At 39.4% G+C, this 24,389-nt stretch overlaps 1 protein-coding gene across 1 annotated transcript in view; it reads left to right on the forward strand.

Annotated features, from left to right (window-relative positions):
* ADAM23 (ADAM metallopeptidase domain 23) overlaps positions 1 to 24,389 on the forward strand; it is a gene marked incomplete at its 5' end in the record, with an annotated part of 173,423 nt that overhangs the window by 36,046 nt on the left and 112,988 nt on the right. The window contains one exon of the mRNA XM_011993918.1: positions 719 to 795. Within this exon, the coding sequence (XP_011849308.1) occupies positions 719 to 795 (77 nt within the window). The remainder of the gene's footprint in view (positions 1 to 718; positions 796 to 24,389) is intronic.

Genomic DNA, 24,389 nt, shown 5'->3' on the forward strand with positions numbered 1-24,389 from the left:
TACTTTGACAAAACTTCATTGATTTGTTAATTTGCAATATTCAAGATGCTTCTGTGAGCTGTAATAATCTTTAACACCTAGTAAATAGGATTCATGTTTAGATGGAATTATCTTTGTATTTTGAATTAAGACAAAATAATGACAATATTTGTAAACATTTGACTCTTAAAGGGGGACATAAGCTCTCAGTATTCACAAAAGGCCAGGTTCTAAGTGCTTTCTAAAGTTAGAAGGTTGTACTTTCCTATTTTACTGTCATATTCTGCTGATGCATCGTTTAGAGAAAGTTCCAGAGAAAGTTCTAATTCCTGCTGAAGAGCAGAGCACTGACATGATTTTTCACTTAGGTGTGCAGAAAGAATTGGTTAGCTTTATGCACAAAACAGGCTGAAATCAAGCTTTAATTAGTCAGACTTTTGCATAATTCATCATGGTCACTTTGGAAGTCCAGCAGAATATGCTGTTGGTTTTTATCTTAGTGGTTTCATTTTCAAGGATGGGTTGTCTTATTAGCTCTTTGCTACCCAGATATTTAGATTTTCCTAGCAAAACCATGATATTGTACCTAGTCTCCTAAAGAAATGAATTGCTGTATGAAGATACATAAGGAAATGAACTGATACATAAAAGTTACTCCTCTTAAATATCATTCTTGATAATAATCTGTCTTAAAGACAGGAAAGTAAGTTAAGATTCTTCTGTCTTTTTGAATCCATAGGCTGTCCATCTGGCCCAGGCAAGCTTCCAGATTGAAGCCTTCGGCTCCAAATTCATTCTTGACCTCATACTGAACAAGTGAGTATTTAGACATAATCCTCTTAAGTAGCAGGTGCAATAAAGCTTTGTTTTTATAATATTGGTTTAGTCGAAATAATGTCTGTTGTTTAACAACTGTTTTCTAGCAGATTATGTATTTTAGACACGTAAAGTATAAAAATCTGAACGGTGAATTATGTTTTTTTTTTCTGAAATAAAAGACATTTAACATGTTAAGCATCTCAAACACAGCACTTACATATTACAATTCTAAATGGAATAAATATTTGAAGTAATACCAGTTAATTAAATGTTAACTATAATCATCACTATATATAAGAAGCAATAATAAATGTACTGATTCAAGTATAATTTGACTACAGTCTAGAAATTTCTTCCATTTACTCTTTATAATACAATTCACATGACTTCTGTGGGAAGAACAGAGTAAGTGATGACTTGCAAATACCTATTTTGAGAAGATTCTTTGCTTTAGAATTTGCTCTAATATGGTTTCTTAGAAATTTTGGTCCTGATGAAAATTTACCCGATTGTCTCTGAGCATGTGTTTGTTGATATTTAAATGCTGTTTCCTAAGTTGGAATCAGTTGTACAGATGTCTTTGTACAAAGTGTGAACAAGAGCTGTTGACTTAACTAAGGCTCTTCAGCCTCAAATAGATCTAGCACTGAGCCTTTCTTTGGTGAAAGAGATTTTCTATATGGTTTTCTTGAGTTACAGAAATTATAGTCAGTATTTTACGCTTTTGTCAGTATTTTGATCAGGACTGCATCTTTGCAAGAAAAATACCTGTTAATGCTATCAAACACTATAATGTAAGTGACCACAACCAATATTTGAGAAATTGCAAAGGATCAAAAAGAACAACTATTAAATTTCTTGTATGCCAAATTCTGTGAGCGCTGCAGAAAAAAATGCAAAGTCAGCTTGGGTGTTACTTACTCAAGTGTTATTGCAGCTTTAAGTCAGAATGAATCAGCATAACTCAGAATTGCCTGTGAAAAGGTATTGCAGGTTTTCCTCTTTGGTTGAATTCCGTTTTACCATGCTGTGTCAGCGGTTTGCCTGCCTAAGAGACTTGTCTTGCCAAATCTTACACTATGTTGAGTGGCAAGATAGAGCTAATTTTAGTGTAAGTTCTCAATTCCTTTAACTCTTACTGCGGTGGAGACCATCATTTCAAACTGTAGCAAGAGGATCACAACCAACACTGTTGTGTGTTTTGAGCAATAAAATATCTCAGCCATAGCAGAGCCTCCTAGTCAATTAGCACATGGCAGAGAAAGGGTCATATGGGATGGCCAGGGTACTTAGAGGTCTGGAAATGTGCCAGAAGTTATCAGTAACACTTAGCATGCAAAGGAATCAAGTTGAGCACCTATTATGAGCAGTCTCTGACTTGAGGAATTTAGAGTCTACTTCGGTTGACTCTAAAGGTTGATAGACAAATACATAATTTTAGAAGAGTATGAAATATGCTGGAGGTTAAAATGGAATGTTATGGTAGCACCAAGGAGAGGCAGCTCTCAGGCTGGAGGAGTGTGAAAAGGCGTCTTGGGAAAGGTGATGCTTGAGCTAAATCTTGAAGTGTGTTCTAGGCAGGCATGTGAGATAGTATGTCTGAAGAGGCGAGGCCACGTTGGACTATGGCATGTTAGGGGAGCATGAGCCTTTTGTTGAGCTTCCTCATAAATGACAAGGTTGAGACGAGGGAGATGAGTTGGGAGAGGTAAGCCTAGGGACAGCTCAGCTCATGGAAGTTCTGGTATTTCACATGTAAGTGCTGGGCCATTATCCCCTAGACTGAAAAATCAAGTCAGGGGAATAAACAGAGGTCCTGTTCCCAGGAAGTGCTAAGAGGCATGGAGAGGGAATACTTTCAATAAATCTGCAGTTGATAAAAATTATTAGGATTGCTCCATATGGATAACGAGGATAGTTAAAGCTAACAGAGGTACCTCGATTGGTTGGTTGGGTGGAGGGTGATGTCTAGCTAAAATGGGCAGTACCAGGGAACAAACAGGTTGAATGGTGAAGGGAAGAGAATGTGGCATCAGAAGAGACATGATTGATTTGAGGGGCTTTGGGACATACATGAGGCCATGTCTAGGAGGTAGCTGGATATAACCTCAGGGGAGAGATGAGAGCTAGAGATTGTAGACTTGGGAGGTATTTTTATATAAATGTTAATGACCAACATGGCTGTGAATGAGGTTACCCAGGGAGGGTGGGTAGAGCAGGACAGAGAAGCTGAGAAGACAGGTAAGAGGAGGGGAGAAAGCTGAGAAGACAGATAAGAGGAGGGGAGAAGATGAAGAACCCATGAAGGAGATTGAGAAGGAGTGATTGGAGAAATAGGACAATCAGGAGAATGATTAAACAGAGTTTCAAAATGGGAAGGTATGATTTACAGTGTCATCTGCAGTAGAGTGATCTACTGGCACATGCTGTAGAATAATCTAATGAGGTAAGAGGCAAAATTTGCTCTTTGGATTTGCCATTTGAGCAGCCACCGGTGGTCAGAAAGCAGCAGTTTCAGTGAAGCTCTGAGGTGAGGGGATGAGAGGGGACAGAAACCAGGTTACAGTAGGCTGGGAGTTAATGAGAGGAGACGATGTGGAGGCAGCAAATATCCATTGAGGAGGTTTGGATGAGAAGAAAAGAGAGCAGAAGACACTGGGATCAAGGCAGGGCTTTTTAGTGATGACAGAGCAAGTTAACAGAGCAAGTTGGTAGACTGAGAGATGGAACTGATAAGAGTGGGAGGTTGAAGATGCAGAAAGGAGAGAGGAGATAATCTATAGGGCAACAGCTGGTTAGAGACTGAAGGGAATTAGATCAAAGCACAAGGGCAGAACTTAGTTTTGAACCAGGAAAGACAGGTTGTCCTGCACTGGTGTGAAGCTGTAGGATGTGTGCAGGTGGAGACTGACTTGCAGGTGAGGGGATGGAGTTGAAGAAACACATTTCTGAAGTTATTTACTGTAGGGATTGGGATGGAGAAGGAGGTTGGGTTGGGCCTTGAGGAAAATGACGAAATTGTTGGGACGAATGAGCGATGAAGCCCATCAAGGTCAAATTCAAGAATGTTTGAGCAACCTTCATTAGAAATCATGTGCTGTGTGTTAGTCTTTGTGTATTTCTTTCTGGTGGTGTTTTTTACATTTTATTTTTATTATTTTTAAAAATCGGAGTGGTTTTTCACTGCGGAGTGTGAATGAAGGAGGCAGACTGTAGTGTGGACCCAGGGCTCAGTCTCTGTGGTAGCACAGAAGAACAACAGTGGAGGCAAAGCTCTTTGAATACTCATGAATAACTTGGGTAGTTAAGTATCAGGATCCAGTCTGGGTTAGAAGGGAGATGAGGTCAAGAGGAGGCTATGAACTGGGGACAGATGGAGGTCTCTGAAGGGAAAACTAGCTGCAGTGAGAGAGAGGCCGTGAGAGCTGCACTTGTGTGCTGTATGGTTTGGCTGTGTCCCTACCCAAATCTTATTTTGAATTGTAGCTTTCATGATCCCCATGTGTCATGGGAGGGTCCCAGTGGGAGGTAACTGAATCATGGGGGCAGGTTTTTCCCCTGCTGTTCTTGTGATAGTGAATAAAGTCTCACAAGATCTGATGGTTTTATAAAGGGCAGTTACCCTGCACATGCTCTCTTGCCTGCCGCCATGTAAGACATGACTTTGCTCCTCCTTCACCTTCCACCATAATTGTTAGGCATCCCCATCCATGTGGAACTATGAATCCATTAAAGCTTTTTTTCTTTATAAATTACCTAGTCTCAGGTATGTCTTTATGAGAGACATGAGAATGGACTAATGTAATACATCCCTCATGCTGTCCTGAGCTTTCTGAGTGCAACCTGAGTGTGCAAGGCTGACATGATGAACTGGAGACGAGGGAACTGTATTAGAACACGAGATGCATTGCTGGGGATGGGCTCTAGTTTAGATGACTTCTGTCTGGGATTAACCAAAAAGTCTGATATGTATTAGAATAAAGGCAGAGAGTCAAGTGAATGTTTAAGTCTGTAATAGAGGACCCAAAAGAGCTTCTGAGGAAAGAGGGACCTCATTTCCACTATAGGATGATCATTGCTATATTACAGGCAAAGGTGTTAAGTTATCAGAGGAGGGAAAGGTGTCTGGTAAGTATGTGGGCTCAGGGTGTGGAGGTGTGAGCACATAAAGGTGTTACCATAAGTTAATCCAGGTGGTGACCATAGAATCTGCAGGGTTAGTGACCTCGTCAGGCCCAGAAGCTCAGCTTGTGAGGACTAACCCGACAGGAGTTCCTGAGAGGAGAGCCTGGTTTGCATCTGGCTTGCAGAGGCATCTCATGGCAGTGCTGTGTTTTATTTTTGTTTTTGTTTTTGTTTGTTTTGAGACAGAGTCTGGCTCTATCGCCCAGGCTGGAGTGCAGTGGCGCAATCTCGGCTCACTGCAAGCTCCGCCTCCCAAGTTCACGCCATTCTCCTGCCTCAGCCTCCTGAGCAGCTGGGACTACAAGCACCCGCCACCACGCCTGGCTAGTTTTTTGTATTTTTAGTAGAGACAGGGTTTTACCGTGTTAGCCAGGATGGTGTCGATCTCCTGACCTCATGATCCACCTGCCTTGGCCTCCCAAAGTGCTGGGATAGCAGGGGTGAGCCACCGCGCCTGGCCCCAGTGCTGTGTGTTTTATTCATTTGTTCAGCAAATGTTGAGTGAGCATCTGCTATGTGCCTCTGGCTATTGTAGGTGCTGATATTGCTGAGAGTAAGACAGACAAGACTTGTGCCTTCCCTTTTAGAGCTTCATTCCAGAGGAGAAGGCAGACAGTGGACCGCCACATAAAGACATATGGGATGGAGAGGGACTGAAGGTGTGGTGTCCAGCATGGTTTAGATGGTCAGAAGAAGCAAGAAGGCCTGTCTGAGGAGGGAACCTGAGCTGAGTCCTGGTTGTCAAAGAGGAGCCACCACACGTTGCTGGAAGGCTGAGGGTTCTGCACAGCTGGGACAGTAAGACAGCCAGAGCTGAGGAAGATGTGTGATGTTCAAGAAGGGCAGAGGACATTATTACCAGAGTGCAGTGCAGGGCAGGGGATAGTGGGAGAACGAGGAGACGAGATCAGAGAGGAAGCAGCTCTGTAGCCAAGCGATGAAGGACTGTGGTCCATGGTGAGGAGTGTGGGTGAGAAGCCATTGGATGGCAGTAAGCGTGGAAGAGACATGGTCAGATTTCTATTTTATTTAGCCCCAGAGGTCCTAGTTACGGCCTTAGAGGTCCTTTAATTACACTCCTCTCAGGGTGCTCCTCTTTAAAATTTTTGTTTAGTGTTTCCTCTAAAACAGCCGTTATTCCAAGTTACAGAAGATTTTGAAAAGATCACTAGGGTAACGTTCTTGTCTTTCCTTTTTTTTTTTTTTTTTTAAATGTCAAACAAGCATTTTAGGTATTTTTAGTTTTGATTTTTACTATCCACTTTATTGAGGTATGATTGATACTAGATCAACAATTCTTGATCCTGGGAAATCTCAGAAGGTCTGAGGATTGATTGTCTCTTCTCTGCGTGTGATTAGAATTATGCCAAAGCCTATATTACCCATATATTTGCTGGTGTTTTCAGCAAATGTTTACTGAGAATAACCGTGATCAGAGCGGCATACTGTTTGAAAGCATGGGTAACTCTTTGATCTTGGGCAAGCTTCTTAACTTCTTCCTTTTCTTCATTTTTTCCTCTTCCACCTATTCCTCCTCTTCTTCCTCTTCCTCCTCTTCCTCCTCCTCCTTCTCTTCCTCCTCTTCCTCTTTTTCCTCCTCCCCCTCCTCTTCTACCACCTCCACCATGACCACCACCACCTATCACAAAACTCATTTTTCTAAAGTTTACCATTCAGTGTTTTAAAATTGTATTCACAAAGTTTTGCAGTTATCACCACAAACTAATTCTAGAACATTTTCATCACCCCCAAGAAACCCTGTACCCATTAGCAGCCACTCCCCATTCCCTTCTCCCTTAAGCCCCTGGTGACCACTAACCTACATTCTGTCTCCATGTATTCGCCTATTTTGGACGTTTCATACAATGTGTACCCTTTTGTGACTGGCCTCTTTTACTTAGCATAATGTTTCGAGGTTCATCCATGTTGTAGCTGAGTAATATACCATCGTATGGATATATTCTAAGCTTCTTAAGCTTTAGTTTCCTTCTGAAGCTGTAGGTTTTTGCAAGGATTAGATGAGATAACATGTGGTGCTTACACATGTTCGTTAACAAGGAATTTTATTACCTCAGTGAGGCAGTCACTGCGCTGAGATGTTGGGGGATTCTGCATTGAGGAGAAGAGTCATTGATTTCATGGAGCTTATGATCTGGTGAGAGCAGCTCAGTTCGTAAGAAATGCTGCTCGTCTTCCCTTTGGCTTCAGTCAGTCTTTTTCTGACTTTAGTAAGTGAGAAGGGAGGGGTGCACTATGTAATCTTTCTCTCTTCAAAGTGGGCTGAAGAAAAAAAAAAGGAGACAATTTGGCAGGCCCTGGGTTGATATGTGCTCGAGGTAGTGGGCACTGGGGATTCAGATAACATATACTTCCATTGAGTTGAAAGCATGCTTGCGAGACACTTGGTACTTGTCCAGTTTTCCCAGAGCTGCTCACCAGACATCCATTAAAGAACGTGATGTGACTTGCAGGCTGTTGCATATATGTGGATATTTAAGTTTCCAGGCCATCTGACTGGTCTGAGGTGAACACCCAGGCCCTCAGCATGCTGTCCTGTTTATTGTGCAGTGAAATCCCTGTGCTGCTTTTGGCCCCTGCCCAATACAGAGAGGAAAGAATTCTTAGGATGCATCAAGGGTAATGCCTTCTTGGTTAAAAAGGCAGCATTATGTTCCTTCTTAATAGAACACTACTCCAGCGAGAGAGTGTGGGGATGTGACACGTCTTTGTACGTTCATCTTGAATGATGCCCAGGGAGAACTCTGGGTGAAATCGATGTAAGACATCCACATTGGGTGACTGACTCCCAAAACTGAGGAGTAGACCCAAAACTTGGAGAGTAAGGTAGTTTTGAATTTAGGAAAAAAATCTTTGTTCTGATTTTCTGGGAATCAGAGGTGTTTGATTTAAGATGAATATCTAGAAAATGCTAATTTAAAGAAATACATGCATGCAGTAATTTGCTTGTTAAAAGCAGTTCACGCTGCGCTTTGGAAAGAAGCAGACAGCCACACTGATGTAGTTTCAGTTAGCTTAAATACAGAGCCCAACCTTCTTGCTGACTGGCATGGTTAATTCATTCTTCATTCAGTCAACAAACATTTATTGAGCTTCTCATTTGCGTAAGACACTGTGCTGAGCAACATGGGGGAATTCAGAGCCGTGTAAAAGAATTTCTCCTCTTCAAGAGCCTGTGGTAGAGAAATGAGATTACAGTGTATACGAATAGTGTTAACACATGATAGAAAGTGACTTGAGAGACTTGGTGATGAGGGGAGGCTTTCTGGGGAAGGTGGGATTACTTGGGAGTCCTACAGGATGCTGCCTTGGTTTTGGGTCCCCTGGTAGCAGACCCTGAGGCAAGGAGGAGGGAGCTAGGAAAGGGTGAGTTCTCAAGCTGTTTACTACTCTGGGCAGCTGGGATTCTCACTGAGAGCTCTGGGAGTCTGTGGGCTCATGCCAGCCTAGAGGCAGGGAGCTGGAGTTTTGTCCACCAACTGTCAGGCTGTTCTGAGGTCTGTTTCTCGGGGCAGTAACTGTTTACGACCTCCTCCTGGGTAGAATACAAAGCCTTCCAGTCCAGGGTCTCAGGCACTTCCAGTCAGCTGCTTTCAGTGTGTGGGAGTGAATGCCAAGGGCATAGTGGCAGGGCCCAGCGGAGCCCACAGCAGGTGCTTTAGACTTTGAAAGGTGTGGGAGGGAGAAAGATGCAGGCTCCACAGGAAGTGGCAGGCAGAGGTGTGGGAGCCCAAAAGCACTAAACTCCTGGTGTGAGTCAGGACTGATGAGGCCCCCTTTCTTACAGAACTTGAATTACCAAGCTGGGAACAAAAGGCAAACTAACTGCCTGTTGGGAGTCCCTGGATCCTAAGGGAGATACTTAGCTATGTTTGGCTAAATGTTTTTTTTCAGCTCTGCGGATTTGGAGATTGAACTTAAATATGGTTGTAAGAAGGAACATATGGAGAAGAAACAGGCCTCTTGCCTCATTTTTCTCTTGTGGTCGAGTGAGACCAGGACAGGAGTCAGGAGTTGTGGCTGGGGACAGCTTGAGGCAGCTTGACCCATACCAGCCTGAGCTGTGGTGTCGCTGTCTTACGTCTTGGTTTCTGAGTTTTCGTGACTCCTGAATCCAGACTGGCAGGCCCTGTGTGTCACTGCTGGCCTTTTTCTCTCCGACTAGCAGCCCATTGTGCTCACTGCTGACATTTCTCTTACATATCTGAGAGAGGGACAGGGAAGGCACCGGCCCTGGGAATTTGGAGTCAAGACTTCCAATCTCAGCTCTGCTGCAGAGAGCTGGTCACACACTCTGGGCCTTAGTCCGAAGGAATTAGGGGAGATGATGTGAACATTGCTTTCCGTTTTAGGAGTCTCGGGGTTTTGATGATGTTAACTCGAAGGTTAAGTGCTTTACTTCCCAGTTTCAAGAGATCTGCCGAAGGAAGGCTTTCTATTATGGTGATAGACACTGTGCCAAGATCTTTACCTGTAGTCTTCTATTTAAGTTCCTTTGATAACCCTGCAAGGAAGATGTGATTATCCCCATTTTACTGCTGAGTAACATGCGGCCTGGTGAGATTCAGTCACATGCAGGCATTCCAGCATGGGCTGCCTGCTTGGAGTCTCCTTCACCATGGCTGCTGTGGTCACAGTACTGGACTACCAATTTGCAAGTGAGCTGAACCTAATTCTAATGATTGCATATCTGTTCACATTAAGTGAGAAAAAGAGTGGAACTATTTTGGTCAATTTGTAACCATATAAGGAAAACACAGAAGGTCCCACATAGGATTGAAAATAATGCTTTGTTGAGTAGAACCATCTGTTATGCTCTGAATTGTGTGTCTCCCCCTCCCCATTCATACGCTGAAGTTCTAACCCCTAGTACCTAAGAATGTAACTGTATTTGGAATAAAGTCTTTAAAAAGGTAATTAAGTTAAAATGAAATCTTTTGGGTGGTCCTTAATTGAATGTGACTATTGTCATGAAAAGAGAAGGTTTGGACACAGACACTAGTGTGTTGGAGGAAAAACCATGTGAAGACACAGTGAGATGGACGGTGGCTGTCTGCAAGCCAAGGAGGGAGCCCTGAGAATGAAACCAGCCCTGCTGACACCTTGATCTTGGACTTCCAGCCTTCTGAACTGTGAGGAAATACATTTCTGTTGGTTAAGCTACCAGTCTGTGGTACTTTGTGGCATCCTTAGCAAACTAATACACCATCCTAATTCACTTATTGCTTACATATTGCAGTGAGACATTCAGTATTAAGTGCTGCTTGTTAATGGGTAAAACTTTGTCCCTTATACTATGATTTTCAAGTGCTGTTTTGAGAGATTGTGGTTTCTTTTGCATTTAGGTACTTTAGGAAGATTGGAACTGTTTTGGTAGTTTTGAAAAAGTATGTGATGATAAAGAATCTTAAGAGGCAGGGATTCCCAGAGTTGCTGTAAATATTGATTGCCACTGTGCTGTGTGCAATATGATGTAGTTGAATATTGCATTTTATATGTTCTAGAGGCCTGATAGTATTCTAAGCTTTCTAGCACTGGTAGGAATGAGTTGCTATGGATTTTTCTTTCCTGAAGCCATCCTTTCCTGTCTAGTTCTAAACATTTTAATTCTAGAGTGTCAGGTAACTCTTTTTGTTGCCATATTTTCTCCGATCAGGGTGATCAGATGTTTCTGGTCTGAGTCAGCCTGTATTGAATGCCTTGGGTATTACTTGCTTTTGATGACTCATCTTTATGCTGGTAGATCAGGTCCTGAAAATCTTGAAAACATGTAAAATAAAAGAAATATCATCTAAATTTTAGTAGATTCTGATTCTATTTATTTGGGGTATCTATGCATCCTACTTTCAAAATGGTTTGAGAATGACTTGCACAATTAGACATAATAACAAGATTATTAAAAATAAAGTCACAACCAAACCATTGATACTTATATACTGATTCTTGATTTTCATAGATGAACAAAATCTAGCATAACTCTTGGGTGGTGAAATTCAATGGATGCTTGCCCTCTGCCTGCCCCTACCCCTGCTTGCCTATTGACAATAATCATTGTGAGTGACTGGCACCCAGGGAAATTAAGCACCAGGCTAGAGAAATGAGGAGGGCCACAGGAACCAGGTTTAGATTTTCTAGGTTCTGGAAGATGAGGAAACTGGAATTGTCCAGAAAAGAGGACCCTGTGGCTACAGTCTTTAGCAGGAGAATAAAAAGTATGGCAACTAAGAATTTCTGGCAAAATCAAAAGAATTTAATTGTTGATGGGATCATATTACACTGTTTATCTTATCTAGGATATAAAAGACACCTCTAGTGAGTCAGGAGACTATTTCTTGACTGGTGGATAAAAGGAGACCCTTTGTGGGTATCCACCCCGATGCAGAATGTGGGCGAATAAAACGTGAACTTGACTCATTTTTCAAGCACTTCTTGAACTTTCGAAGACAAAGACAAATAATGTATAAAAATTCCAGCGGAAGTTAATTGTGACAAAAAATTGAAAAGCACAGAGAATTAGATGTGACCAAGCATCCGAGATAAGTTTATTGCAGTAGTTACTGAATTTAGATCTTACTTTTCTGGCAGTTGGGTTGTGTAATTTTCATTATCTGATTCAAGAATTTTATCTGTCTAGAGATATGTGTCCTTGTCAAAGAGGAATTTATCCCTAATGCCTGATGTAGTAGGACATTCAGTAGAATAATGGTTAATGTGTGCAACCATGGTTTTGCAAATGACTAGAAGTGTTTCTTAAATGGATTTCTCATATTGACTCTCTGTATTAGCCAAGTGCATGAAGTTCTTTCTAACCTCTGAGTTGATTGATAGATTTCCATTGACAGAAGCCGTTGATGAATGATTCCAAGCACTTTTATTTCAAAAATGTTTATGAGTGCCTGCTAAGTGCCAGGCACTGTCAAAGTTAGCCTAGAAAAGTCCTTCCCTCATGAAGCTTATAGAACGGAGGAGGAAAGACAAATCTGTAGGCATTTAATGATAATCTGAGAAGTACTGTGATGGCGAAAATACAGGATATTTTTATCCCACATAGGAGGGGTACCTAACCCAGATTAGAGGTGGAAATGGATAGCGAGCTAAACGTTTATGGAGCTAAATGTCTAAACTCAGGTCTAAAGTATGGTTAAGAGGTAGTCAGAAAAGGTTTGAAGGGAAAGAGAGTGTGGAGGCCTGAAGGTAAGCAAGAAACTTGGGACATGAAGTGAGAGAAAATGGAGACTTTGAGAGGTGAACAGAACCACACAGCTAGTAAGTAAGAGAGCCGAGATCAGACCTAGGAATGCCCATTGTCAAAACCCTGGAAAGTCGATACATTATCTAATTCGTTTGTACTGCTATAACAAAATGCCATGGACTGGGCAATATATAAACAATAGAAATTTACTTCTGATGGTTCTGGAGGCTGGGAAATCCAAGACCGAGGCTTGATATCTGGTGAAGGATCTCTGCTTGCAAGATTGTGCCTTGTTGCTGTGTCCTCACATGGCAGAAGAGCCATATGGAAGGGCCAGGCAATTCTCCAAAGGCTTTTTTGTAAGGGCATTAATCTCATTGATGATCTGATTAATCTCATTAATCTCATTGATAATGCAGAGCCCTCATGGCCTGATCACCCTGCAAAGACCCCACGTCTTCATAGGTGGGGTTTTAAGTTTCCACATGAATTTTGGAGGGACCTATACATTCAAACCATAGCAGACATTTTTCAGTGATAAAGAAGTCTGACTGAAAATGTGTTTGAAAAGCTCTACAAAGGTGAACCTTAGAGAAATAAAAAACTTTATATCATTTTTGTCTTAACCTTGCTTTATTTTGAATACTACTACATATTGTATTTTAATATTAAATATTTTGAATACTAAATATTTAATATTATTAAATATTAAATATTTTGAATACTACTAAATACAAAATAAAGTACAAAATACTACTTTATTTTGAATTCATTGCCTAAATCCAGCCCCAAACAATAACTTATTAAATTTTCCTCTTGATTCTCTATAGATTTATATAAAGTAAGGGCTTGACATCACATGAAGTGGCTCGTTAAGACTCTTGATGATCATCTGTTGCCAATGAGAATTGTGTTATTTTAGAACCATTTTTTGGATGATTCATACACTAGAATCTCATCATCTAGAGTCATTTCTCCTAATCTTTTAAAATTAATTGTAAATTAGAATCCCCAAATAAGAATCCTGACTATGGTTTATTATGGGCTGTTTGTAAAAGTACTCTCTTTAACATGTTCGTTCTAATTCTTCTTCCTTGATGATATCCATGAGCCTTAATATAATATTTAGGTTGTGTTTAAAAACAAAATAATCTATAATGGCTTTTTATTTATTTATTTTTTTGAGACGGAGTTTCGCTCTTGTCACCCAGGCTGCAGTGCAATGGCGCGATCTCGGCTCACTGCAACCTCCACCTCCCAGGTTCAAGCAATTCTCTGGCCTCAGCCTCCCAGGTAGCTGGGATTACAGGCACCTACCACCATGCCCAGCTAATTTTTGTATTTTTAGTAGAGATGGGGTTTCACCATGTTGGCCAGGCTGTTCTTGAACTCCTGACCTCAGGTGATCCACCTGCCTTGGCCTCCCAAGTGCTGGGATTACAGGTGTGAGCCACCATGCCTAGCCTTTATTGGCTTTTTAAATGAAGCAATTTCTACAAAAAGTTTCAAGTCCTTTAATATAATTACGAATATATATGTCCATTTTACAGGAATATCTTTCAAATAAGAAGATGGAAATCTCTAACACATTGTAAAGTGCACATTTCATTTCTTCCTCCTTTATTTTTTGCCCAAGTGAATTCACACATCCAATAAATCAGACTAAACTATGTATGACCAGAAGGATCTCACAGCATAAGAATAGATATATCTCTTGTAAATCCCTAGGATTTCTTGTTTTTCTTAAATGTCCCCCTCTCAACTTTATTGAGGTATAATGGACAAATAAAAATTATGCATATTTAAGGTATACAAGGTGATGTTTTAATTTTTGTATACATTGTGAAATGGTCACCACACTCAAGCTAATTAACATATCCATCACCTCACGTAGTTATCTTTTTTCTCTTTTTGTGCTGAGAATATGTAAGATCTCCCTTTGCAAATTTCAGTTATACAATACAGTGTAATTAATTATAGTCACCATACTGTATACTACATCCCCAGAACTTACTCATCCTGCATAATGGAAACTGAAACCCTTTGACCTACCAAGAAATTCTTAGAAACGTACTAGTGTCTGAGACTCTTCCTTATTACTGTTCTTATTGATTCATTAAGGACTGAGCTAATACTTGACCCTAAGAAAATGTTTGCTCTTTAGAGCTGTTCAGTGGTAAAGGGTTTCTTTATATGATTGCTAGCATTTGCCCTCCCTGCACACTGTGCTAGCTCATAGGAAAAAAGAATAAGATGCAGTTCGTTTAAGGAGCCCATAATTTAGAATGGGATCAGGGAAAACTACACAGAGGAGGAGATGGTTGAGCTATTTTGAAGGATGAGTAATTTGAGGGTGAGTAGTTCAGTACTTTTGGGTGTGATGAAGGACAATAACTTTTTGAGCATCCATTTATTTTAGCTGGCCCTTCAATGGTTGATATCGAATGTTTACTGGATAAATAAAAGTGATGGATTGTTGATACAACTTAGCTATTTTACATATTTTTTTCTCACTAATATCTCAACCTGACACAGCTTTAACAGCCAGAAGTTTTGTAAGTCGCAAAAATGAATACTACTGATATTTTAGCTGAGGTTAAAAATGTACATGTGATCTTACTCCTTTGAGAGGTTTAGTTAATTCTGTTGCTGTGAAATCACTAATGTTCTCATGTCTGAATGTAAACATCTAGTGACAACAGTGCTTTTAGAAGTAAATAATATGTCTATCTTCATGCAGCTTTGAATTCCTGGGTTCTTTGTATGCGTTTGATTCAGTGAACTATGAAAAAATGAGCAAACTGCAAGACACCGTGAGGTATTTTCCATAAAAGCAGTTTGAGACAAAGTTTCCAGGTTGGTGGATTAAAGGAATCAAACTGTTCCTGTACCCAGCACTGTGAACAACACCTGTACTAAATTTTTCTTGTTTTGAGTTTATCTCTTCTCAAGATAATGCTGTTTGGAAGTGTTTTTATATTATTAAAATATTGCATGACTTGTTTGAAAATTTATTTTTGCTGGTTATTTTTTATGCAGAAAATTCTTTCTTCCTATAAGGCCCAGAATATAAGGCTAACTTAATGCCTGATTGTGTTGATCAGACACTAATATCAGTGTAGAAGATCTCGTACTCGTTGTTGCATCAGATCTGTTGTCATGTAGCCACACCATATAGGAAGCAAAAGAAAACCAGTGTTTTTGTCTCTTTCTTTGAAGGCAACTTCCTGGTAAGTAATGATTTAATTGTATGACTCTCAAAGTACAAAAATAACACAGTTCCTTAGATGTTACTCCACATGTGTGTAGCATAGGCATTTCAGGTAGTTAGCCATGATAATGGATATTACATTCATGACAAATGGGTGCTCCAAAGTAACTTTTAGGAGGGAAACAAAACCTTGTATATTAGTAAGATTTATCTCTATCTCAGCGGTGAATGATACAGGGTCTGTAATCAAAATGTTTTCATTAGTATAATTTGACTTCTAGCTCTATAAGTAATAATACCTTTCACAGAGTAGCATGGATGCCCATTTCCTCTCCTTTGTGCACAATCCTGAGGGTTAGTCTTGCTCTTCCTCTGACCTTGGCATCAAGGGACCTCCAGGAACCTGAGAGTGTGTGTCTTTGAGCTGTATCTACTGCCATCTGCTCCCACCTGTGCAAGGGATCCCTGGTTAGCTGGGAGATACTTTCCTGCCAGCATTTTTATCCACTGTTGATGAATCACCCTCTCATCTGCCACCTCTGGTGGGGCTTTGAGTGTCACAACCTCATGCTTTTAATTATTTATTTTTTTAGTAGAAGATATGGTTTTCTTACTGTTGAAGAAAGCATAGTTCAACTTCTTTTTTGAAAGTTGGGTTTCAGTGTTTTTCTGTGTTTAAAGTCAAAATATTAAAGAAGGCTAAGGGGTGAGCTACTCACTTTTTTTTTTTTTTTTTTGGCTTGGTTAAGTGTGTAATGGTTGAATTGAGGGATTTATACAGGCTACTGAATTGAAAAGAGCTTTGATTGTGACACCTCAGTGAAAACGATTACATGTATATTTGTGTATTTGTTTTCTGTTTCCAAGAACAACTTGTAGCTTTTTTAAAAATGAGCTTCCTTTTTATCATCACCTGTTGGAGTTAGATAAATCTTTAAACATCCTGCAGTGTAACTCCCTAGGTGATTTTCGAATCTCTTCTTATCCCCGTTGAGAGCTCTTCTGGTGTATTCCTGAACACTTCCAGCCTCCGGTAGCTGATTCTTAAACTATGCCGACTCCTATCAAGTACTTTTTTCCCTGTCATTCTGTAATGTTTTATCCCCTGGTTTCAGTTTTTGCGCTTAAAAGCCACTCACTCATGGAGACTGAGCATTAGGCTACTTCATTCAGTTATCAGCACCTCCTGGAAATTGGTTCCTGACACTGCTGTTGTCCCAAAGATAACAGCCAAAGTTCTGTTCATATGTGTTTACCTAGAATACAAAATAAGAATACAGATCATTTTGCAAGAAAAGAGTGGAAAGTTATAAAAAGAACTTTTCTAAGGCATGAAAAATACTATATTTTAAGCACATAAGAAGCTATTTATAGTTTCTTCCTGCCAGTGTCCAGTACTACTAAACAGTAGGAGATTTTTATAGTCTGAAAAAGGGTACTTTGAGTCTATAAGAACTTTATGCAAGGTGATAGCAATCTCAGGTTTAATTCTGCCAGATTTTTGCTGTCTCAATATGTTTTACAAATGAATTGAAGTTAATATTGTCTATTAAGAGAGAAGTTAATACCTACCCATTATTAAATATAAAACCAATGTGTTAAATATAATTTAGTTTTATTTCTAAAATTTCATTGAAATGTAATAAAATATTTTACCATTCTGGTTAGAATTTAAATGCAGCAACACAAATATGTTTTTAGTATCTTCTTTACAGAAAAGATTAGGTTATCGTAGAAATCAAATTTGATGCCAAAAATTAATTTGTATCTGATTGCATTGGGAAGAATAATGTCAAAAATGCACTAACTTCCTTTGCCTTGATTTGGGGAATGATGGTGGTGTATAAAAAATGATATAGAAACCATCAGTATGCAATACCACAATTTTGTGATTATTATTATTTCTTGTTATTCTTAACACATCTGTCATCCAAATCTAATTGAAAACTCTTTTTACGTGCACACAGCAGGCACTTGTGTATAAGGGCATGCTGTTTAAACTGGCTCTTTGGCCATAGTCTTTGTTCAAAACAGATTACCTTTTGATAATTTTACCTAAACACACTTTATAATAACTGTAGTTATTTTCTCCTGTGTTACCTGTGAGCCAGCAGAAACTTTTCTTCTGTGTTTATGGATTTAAAAGAGTTTTTTGTTTGTTTTTTGTTTTGTGATTATGACATGCAGCTTATTGCCTCTTTCATATGTAATACAAATGTTGGCCAAAAATTGGTATTTTTCCATCGACTTTGAAGAACTGTAGAAAAGAAGTCGAACAAGTGTAAATCGTATGTTTTGGTGATTCTAAGTGATACTCTTTGGGTTTCCAATGAACTTCAGGTACAGAGGGCTATTGTTAATTGTCTTTCTCATTTATGCCATGTTATATCATTGATCTGAGCAAAGCCCCGATATTGTTTAATGTTTTCATTATCTTTATCTCTCTCCAGTCCCCATCTTATTTTTCCTGCCCATATCCTAATGAGGCAACCAACCTGATGTGTTTTACATGATCTTTTTATTATATGTGTTCTTAAAAATTATAGTTTGTGGACATGTAATTTTATTGAATAAAAATAGTGTTATGCTATAGATCTCTACTCAATACAATGTTTAAAGGTCTGTGTGTAAACCTGTGTATATTTTTATATCTAACTGTGGTAGAGTACCCTATATTATGTCTCTAACTGCTTCATCCCCCAGGGGAGATATGTAGATTTCCCATGGCTCTTCACAACCACAAGCCCTATTATAATGTATATGTATAAATCAGGATGGATAGAGCCTTTTTATACATATACATATACACTGGCTGTATAGGCCAATGGGCTCTATCCATCCTGATTTATACATGTACATTATAATAGGTTTTGTGGTTGTGTTGCTGGTTTATTGGGCCAGTGTATACTTAATTTGATGAAGTACTTCAGTGTCGTCCTCTAGAAGAGCTGCACTGATCTCCTCTTGAGAAAAGCATGATGTTCACTAGAATGTTCAAATTTCATATTTGCTTTTGGGATGAACTAAAGGACTTTTTTTTCCCCCTAGGCATAGTTGCTCTCTGTATGTTGGAAAGCTAATTGCTTATTTTTACTGATTAATGATTTCACAAATGTAAGATTAGACCTTATTAAGTGAAGCAGCATCTCCTTTAGTATAAATTAGTTCCCTTGGGACTGCATTAATTTGGTCAGGCCACGGTGATCCTTAGGGGAATGGAGTTTTGCTCTTCTCCAGCACTGTGTTGTCCAGTGTTGTCTGGTGGTAATTTGAAAAGTTAGCATAATTAAAAAGGAAGAGCGTATTTACAGGATTAGATCCATATTTATTTAAAGCTAAGTGTCATACCATGTACCAAAAGAGACCTTGGAACATGTGGAATAAGAGTACAGGTTTGAATGGATGATTTCTTATAGTGGACAAGAAGGTACTTGTCTGAAAGTTAAAGGAGAGGAGAAATGAAGTGAGAAAAGGGAGGGAAAAAGAAATACTTTGACTGTCAGCTCCTAAAAGTAGGCCTGACACAAGGTAGAGGGTCAGTCAATGTTTGTATAATGAGTGAATTAATAGTGTGGTATGGTAGATGTTTCAGATTTATAGCTAAATATTTTGACTTTCGTTTTGATTCCGCCACCAGGGGGAAATCGTGAGACCACTCTGAGCCTCAGTTTATGAAAATGTAAACTGAGATTGATGGAAAGGCTAAATGAGGTGCAGTATGTGAAGGGACTGGCATGTGTAATAGGCATTTAACGGGTGTTTCATTCCTTCGGCAAAGTATACTTTCTATTACATGACCAGTAATAATCAGTTTCTTCCGCAGATATTCTGTCATAAGTCACTTCTAGTTTTGGCCTTTTTGATGGCTGCTGTAAGGATTTGTGAACAGTCTGTTATTTCCTATTTTGCTATTCATAGAAACATTTAATTGAAAATATAGTAAGGTTTTACTTAAAGGCCACTCAGAGTTATCATGGCTTCACTAACACAGTTGTCTATGCTGCAACTATGTAAATTTTGACCTAATTTTTTCCCCATCACCTAAAACCTATAAAAGACTATTTTGAAAGGTCTTATATTGTAAAGCCTCATTTATACAGGCTTCTGGGAATGGATTTTTACACATTAAGTGGGTTTTCCAGGTAACTCAAATTTATTCCTTGATGTAACTTTTATATTTCCTTGGTATATCTTTGATATATTCCTTGATATATTCATGATCTGTTTCTTGATATAACTTTATATAACTTTGATATATCTTTAATACAACTTTTAAAAAAGGTGCCATTTAAAAATCCTCTATAATATGTTAAAATACAGTTTTTTCTTGGATAGAATATATTAGATGTAATTTTACTTTTTTAATATGCAAAATTATTGTTTTGCCTGTTTAATCAGCAATATGATAGACTTTGTGACTGTTTTCTTGTTGTATAGGTTATCATCTTTTCCCCGAGTGAACCTGTTGTGTCAGCCCAGCTCTTAACTAATTTGTTCCTTTTTAATGTGTTAGAGCCAGAATAAGAAATAACCAAAATTGGTAGCATTTTATGTAAGTCATGGGTTAGTAACCTTGAATAAAGACTTGAGGTCTTCTCTGGCCAAGTGTAAGAGATGCCCTGCCTTGAAAATAGTGCCTTTGAAGACTCAACTTTGTATCCTAGATGCTGGCCATGTTCCAGGTGCTTAAGAGTATCATGAGTCTGAAATCTGGAAAACAAAGGGCTTTATTTCACTTTTTAGCAAAATAACTTTAGAAATGTAGCTATTAATTTGATACATACTTTGTAGAGTTACAGAGTTCGTACCAGATTCCACCATCTACAGGTGAAGACCCAGAAATTTAGTAGTGGACTCTTTTGTCCAGAGTCCCCTTGGGATATGTTGAACCCTAGAACCCAGGACTCTGGACTTTCAGCCCATAGCTCTTGTCATTCTCCTTTACTAATAGGGACAGTATTGCCTGTAGGGCTCTTATGTGTGTAAGCTATAGACTATGTGTGTAGAATTATTAAATGTACCCTCTGTACCTGAATATTTCAGAATATTTAAATAGTAAAGATTAAGTAGAAAGAAGAATAAGTATGTCAAAACGTTAATGAAGATTCTGGGACTGAGAATATGTTTTGAGGTCTTCAATACCAAATTTGATTGCTGTGAGACTTCCTCTCCTGACTTTGGTAAGAGCCAAGTGACTTACAGGGGAAGAAGGGATATCAAACCTGTTAGCTATAGAATTTGCCAGGAGGTATGTATTTGCAAACTAAAGCTTCTAAAATGGTAGTTTAGATTTGGTTTTCACCTCCAGAATTATCAGCAAAAGGATAAAAATTTTAGCTCAAAGTTAACAGGGCCTAGAATCCAGGCAAAATAACACTAATAATCAACTTAATCACTAATAATCTACACATTTCCAGTGTGTGTTGTAGTATCCAAAGTGCCTTATATGAACTAACTCATTTAGTTCTCACAGCAACAGGGGAGATAGTTACTATTTGTATTAGTCTGTTCTAACATGACTATGAAGAAATTCCTGAAACTGAGTAAGGGTTTATGGAAAAAAGAGGTTTAACTGGCTCTTGGTTCTGCAGCCTCTACAGGAAGCATGGCTGGGGAGGCCTCAGGAAACTTACAGTCATAGCGAAAGGTGAGGGGAAGCAGGCACGTCTTACATGACCAGAGTAGGAGGAAGAGCGAGAAGGGGGACGTGCCACACACTTTTACACAACCAGATCTTGTGATAACTCACTCACTGTCATGAAAACAGCACTAAAGGGTAAATCCTCCCCCATGATCCAGTCACTCTCCACCAGGCCCCACCTTCAACATTGGGAATTACATGAGATTTGGGCAGGGACACAGACTGAAACCATATTACTGTTATTATCCCTGTTTGCAGATGATGAAACTGAGACATGGAAGAGTTAGATCCATGGAGGAGTTAGATCTTGAATAGTAAGTTTGCACATCTTGTCGATTTGATCTGCATTCTGGCTCTGGATCTCCACTTACTCTCTAAAGAGGCACCTCCATCTAGCTGCAAGTGCAAAGGATATCCACATTTTCACTGGGCTTTCTCCTCTTCTTTAGAGAGAGAGAGTGTGGGATTTTTGTGGGTGACACATATTTACATTAGTTCTTGGAAAGGTCCAGCCTCTTTTAGTTGTGTGTTGACACTTTATAGAATGGATCATCACATTAAGAAGGGTTAGATTTAAAGTCTCGAGTTCTCAGACAAGACAAAATAATTTATTTCCTGTTAAATTAACATATGCCTCATAGAGGCTACCAGGTTTCATGAAATTTCCTACCAAGATTCTGGACAAGCCTTTTGTTTTTTCCTCACCACGACAATTTCTGCAAACAAAAGGTGGTCTTTTTCTACATGATTATTCTTTGTCATATTCACGCAACTTTTGCAGAGGAAAAGGCTTATGGGTGGGGATTCATTACCATGTGCTGACCCTGGACCCTGTAGGATGGTGGGAAAATAAAGTGGAAGCGAAGCAGAATAGGGATGCAAAAAGTAGTAACTTCAGCTGAAAAGTGAAATGTAGTGGGCTAAGCCTTTGCTCTCAAGGTTCACCAAGTGGCTGATGTTTTGCTAGGTAAAGGAAAACTTCAGTTTAGGAGTTTTTCTCTAGGCCTTCTCCACCTACTCACACTACAGGCTGTCATGGACCTTAACATTCCTAGGTTCCCACTCTTTGGCTTTTATTCTTTCAAGCATTTCGTCAATTATAGCTTGAAATCTATATTTGCATATCAAGGTAAACAGAGTACCTTCATTTGGATTTTATCTTCTAGATTGCAGATCTAGTCTGTTTATTTTTATGGGTGTTTGCTCTTTGAAGGATAAAGCCTGTAATGCTTTATCATCATTTGGATTTTTTTCTTAACTTCTCTGCTGTTAACAAAACAGTCTAATTCTTTAAGCAGATGTGTAGTCATGTCCCTTAGTTTTGTCTAAGTAAAATGAGAAAAATCTTGTTTTCCAATCAATTATACTTGCATTTTGACATGAAACAGCAGGGATTTGTCAGGTAAGCCTAGAAGTATAAGTGAAAAAAGACTGGGATGGCTGAGATCATTTTTAAAAATGGAAAAAGGTGCTCAGAGGATCTGAAAAACGTTATGGGATTGGATTGTACCTTACCTTGCAATAAAAGGAGATTCACATCTATTTTAAGGACTCTCGCTTTTCAACATTCACATAGTGAGATATAAATGCAGGGCTATTTTTTTTTAACTATAAGAAAGTATATTTAAAATTTGACCGTTGAGAAAACCATGATATCCCATATGACGAGTTGCAGTCAGACGCTTGCATGGTAGGTGATATGATTTGGATCTGTGGCCCCACCAAATGTCATGTCGAATTGTAATCCCCAGGGTTGGAGGTGGGGCCTGGTGGGAGGTGATTGGAGCAAGGGGGCAGACTTCTCATGCATGGTTTAACACTGTATCCCCCTGGGTACTGTCCTCACAATAGTGAGTGAGTTCTAATGAAATCTGGTTGTTTATAAGTGTGTAACACTGCCCCCCTTGCTTTCTCTTCCTCCTGCTTTGGCCATGTGAAATGCCAGCCCCCCCCCCCAACCTTCCACTGTGATTGTAGGTTTTCTGAGGCCTTCCCAGAAGCTGAGCAGATGCCACCATGCTTCCTCTATAGCCTGCAGAACGGTGAACCAATTAAACCACTTTTCTTTATAAATTACCCAGGCTCAGGTATTTCTTTATAGCAATGCGAGAAAGCACTAATACAGTAGGATTTATTGTATGGCTTTTTCCCAGGTGCTTCATCAAAAAATATACTTTTCTTAATGAGATTTTGTCTGAATGCCCACTGTTGTGCGTTTTTAAGCCATAGTCTAATGCTTTTGTTTGGTCTCACTGATACAAAAATGCAAACTTGCCTTTTAAGTTTATAGGTGTCTTTAAGCTTTTCAGGAGTCTTTTATTTACTGATAGACTTTATTTTAGCCCCTAAATTTGTAGGCTGGTATTCGATAGTGATTGTAGAGCACAGATCTGCAGATCAGTGGTTCCATGCAGCCTGCTTGGGCTTCCCTCATTTCTAGGACTATCTTCCAGTGGAGGTAAGGGTATAATGAAATGAAGAAGAGACAAATAGTTTTTCTCCTTTCTAAATAAATTGCCTAGTTCACTTTATATCACTTTACTGACAGGTCTTAGAAAAGGCTAGGCCGGGCACAGTGGCTCACACGTGTAATCCCAGCACTATGGGAGGCCGAGGTGGGCAGATCACCTGAGGTCAGGAATTCGAGACCAGCCTGGCCAACATGGGGAAACTCCGTCTCTACTAAAAATACAAAAATTAGCCGGGCGTGGTGGTTCACGCCTGTAGTAGCAGGTACTCAGGAGGCTGAGGCAGGAGAATTGCTTGAACTCGGGAAGCAGAGGCTGTGGTGAGCCAAGATCATGCCACTGCACTCCAGCCTGGGTGACACACTGAGACTCTGTCTCCAAAAAAAAAAAAGGGGGGGGTGGAGAAAAAGAAAAAAGAAAAGGAAGGGGCTCAGTAAAGCCCCCTGCTTTTCAAATATCACCTAATTAAGCTAACAATAGCATGCATTGAGTACCTACTAAGTTCCAGGTGCTGAAATAGGCATTTTGTATTTGAGTAGTAAAGACCTTGTCTTATTTCTGAGACGTCATCGACAACATAAGACTTGTAACAAAAGCATCTTGGATAATTTTCTCAATTTTTCTCTCTGAGATCACTGGCAAAATTTAGTCCAAAACCAAGGATTCATTAAAATGGCAGCTTGTCATGATGAAGCAATGAATATCCCAAGTTACTTATTCATCCTCAATAGTGATCTGTTGTCAGCAAACCATCATATAAAAGGAAGATAGCAATAGATGTTTATATTAGTTTCTTTTTCATTGTCAGAAGTCTTTATACTTTTGAGACATACAAGAATAGTTGTTAAATCAAAAGCAATTTTTTTTGTAAAGAGA

This window comes from Mandrillus leucophaeus, unplaced genomic scaffold (genome assembly GCF_000951045.1).
Source record: "Mandrillus leucophaeus isolate KB7577 unplaced genomic scaffold, Mleu.le_1.0 Scaffold436, whole genome shotgun sequence".
NCBI lineage: Eukaryota > Metazoa > Chordata > Mammalia > Primates > Cercopithecidae > Mandrillus > Mandrillus leucophaeus.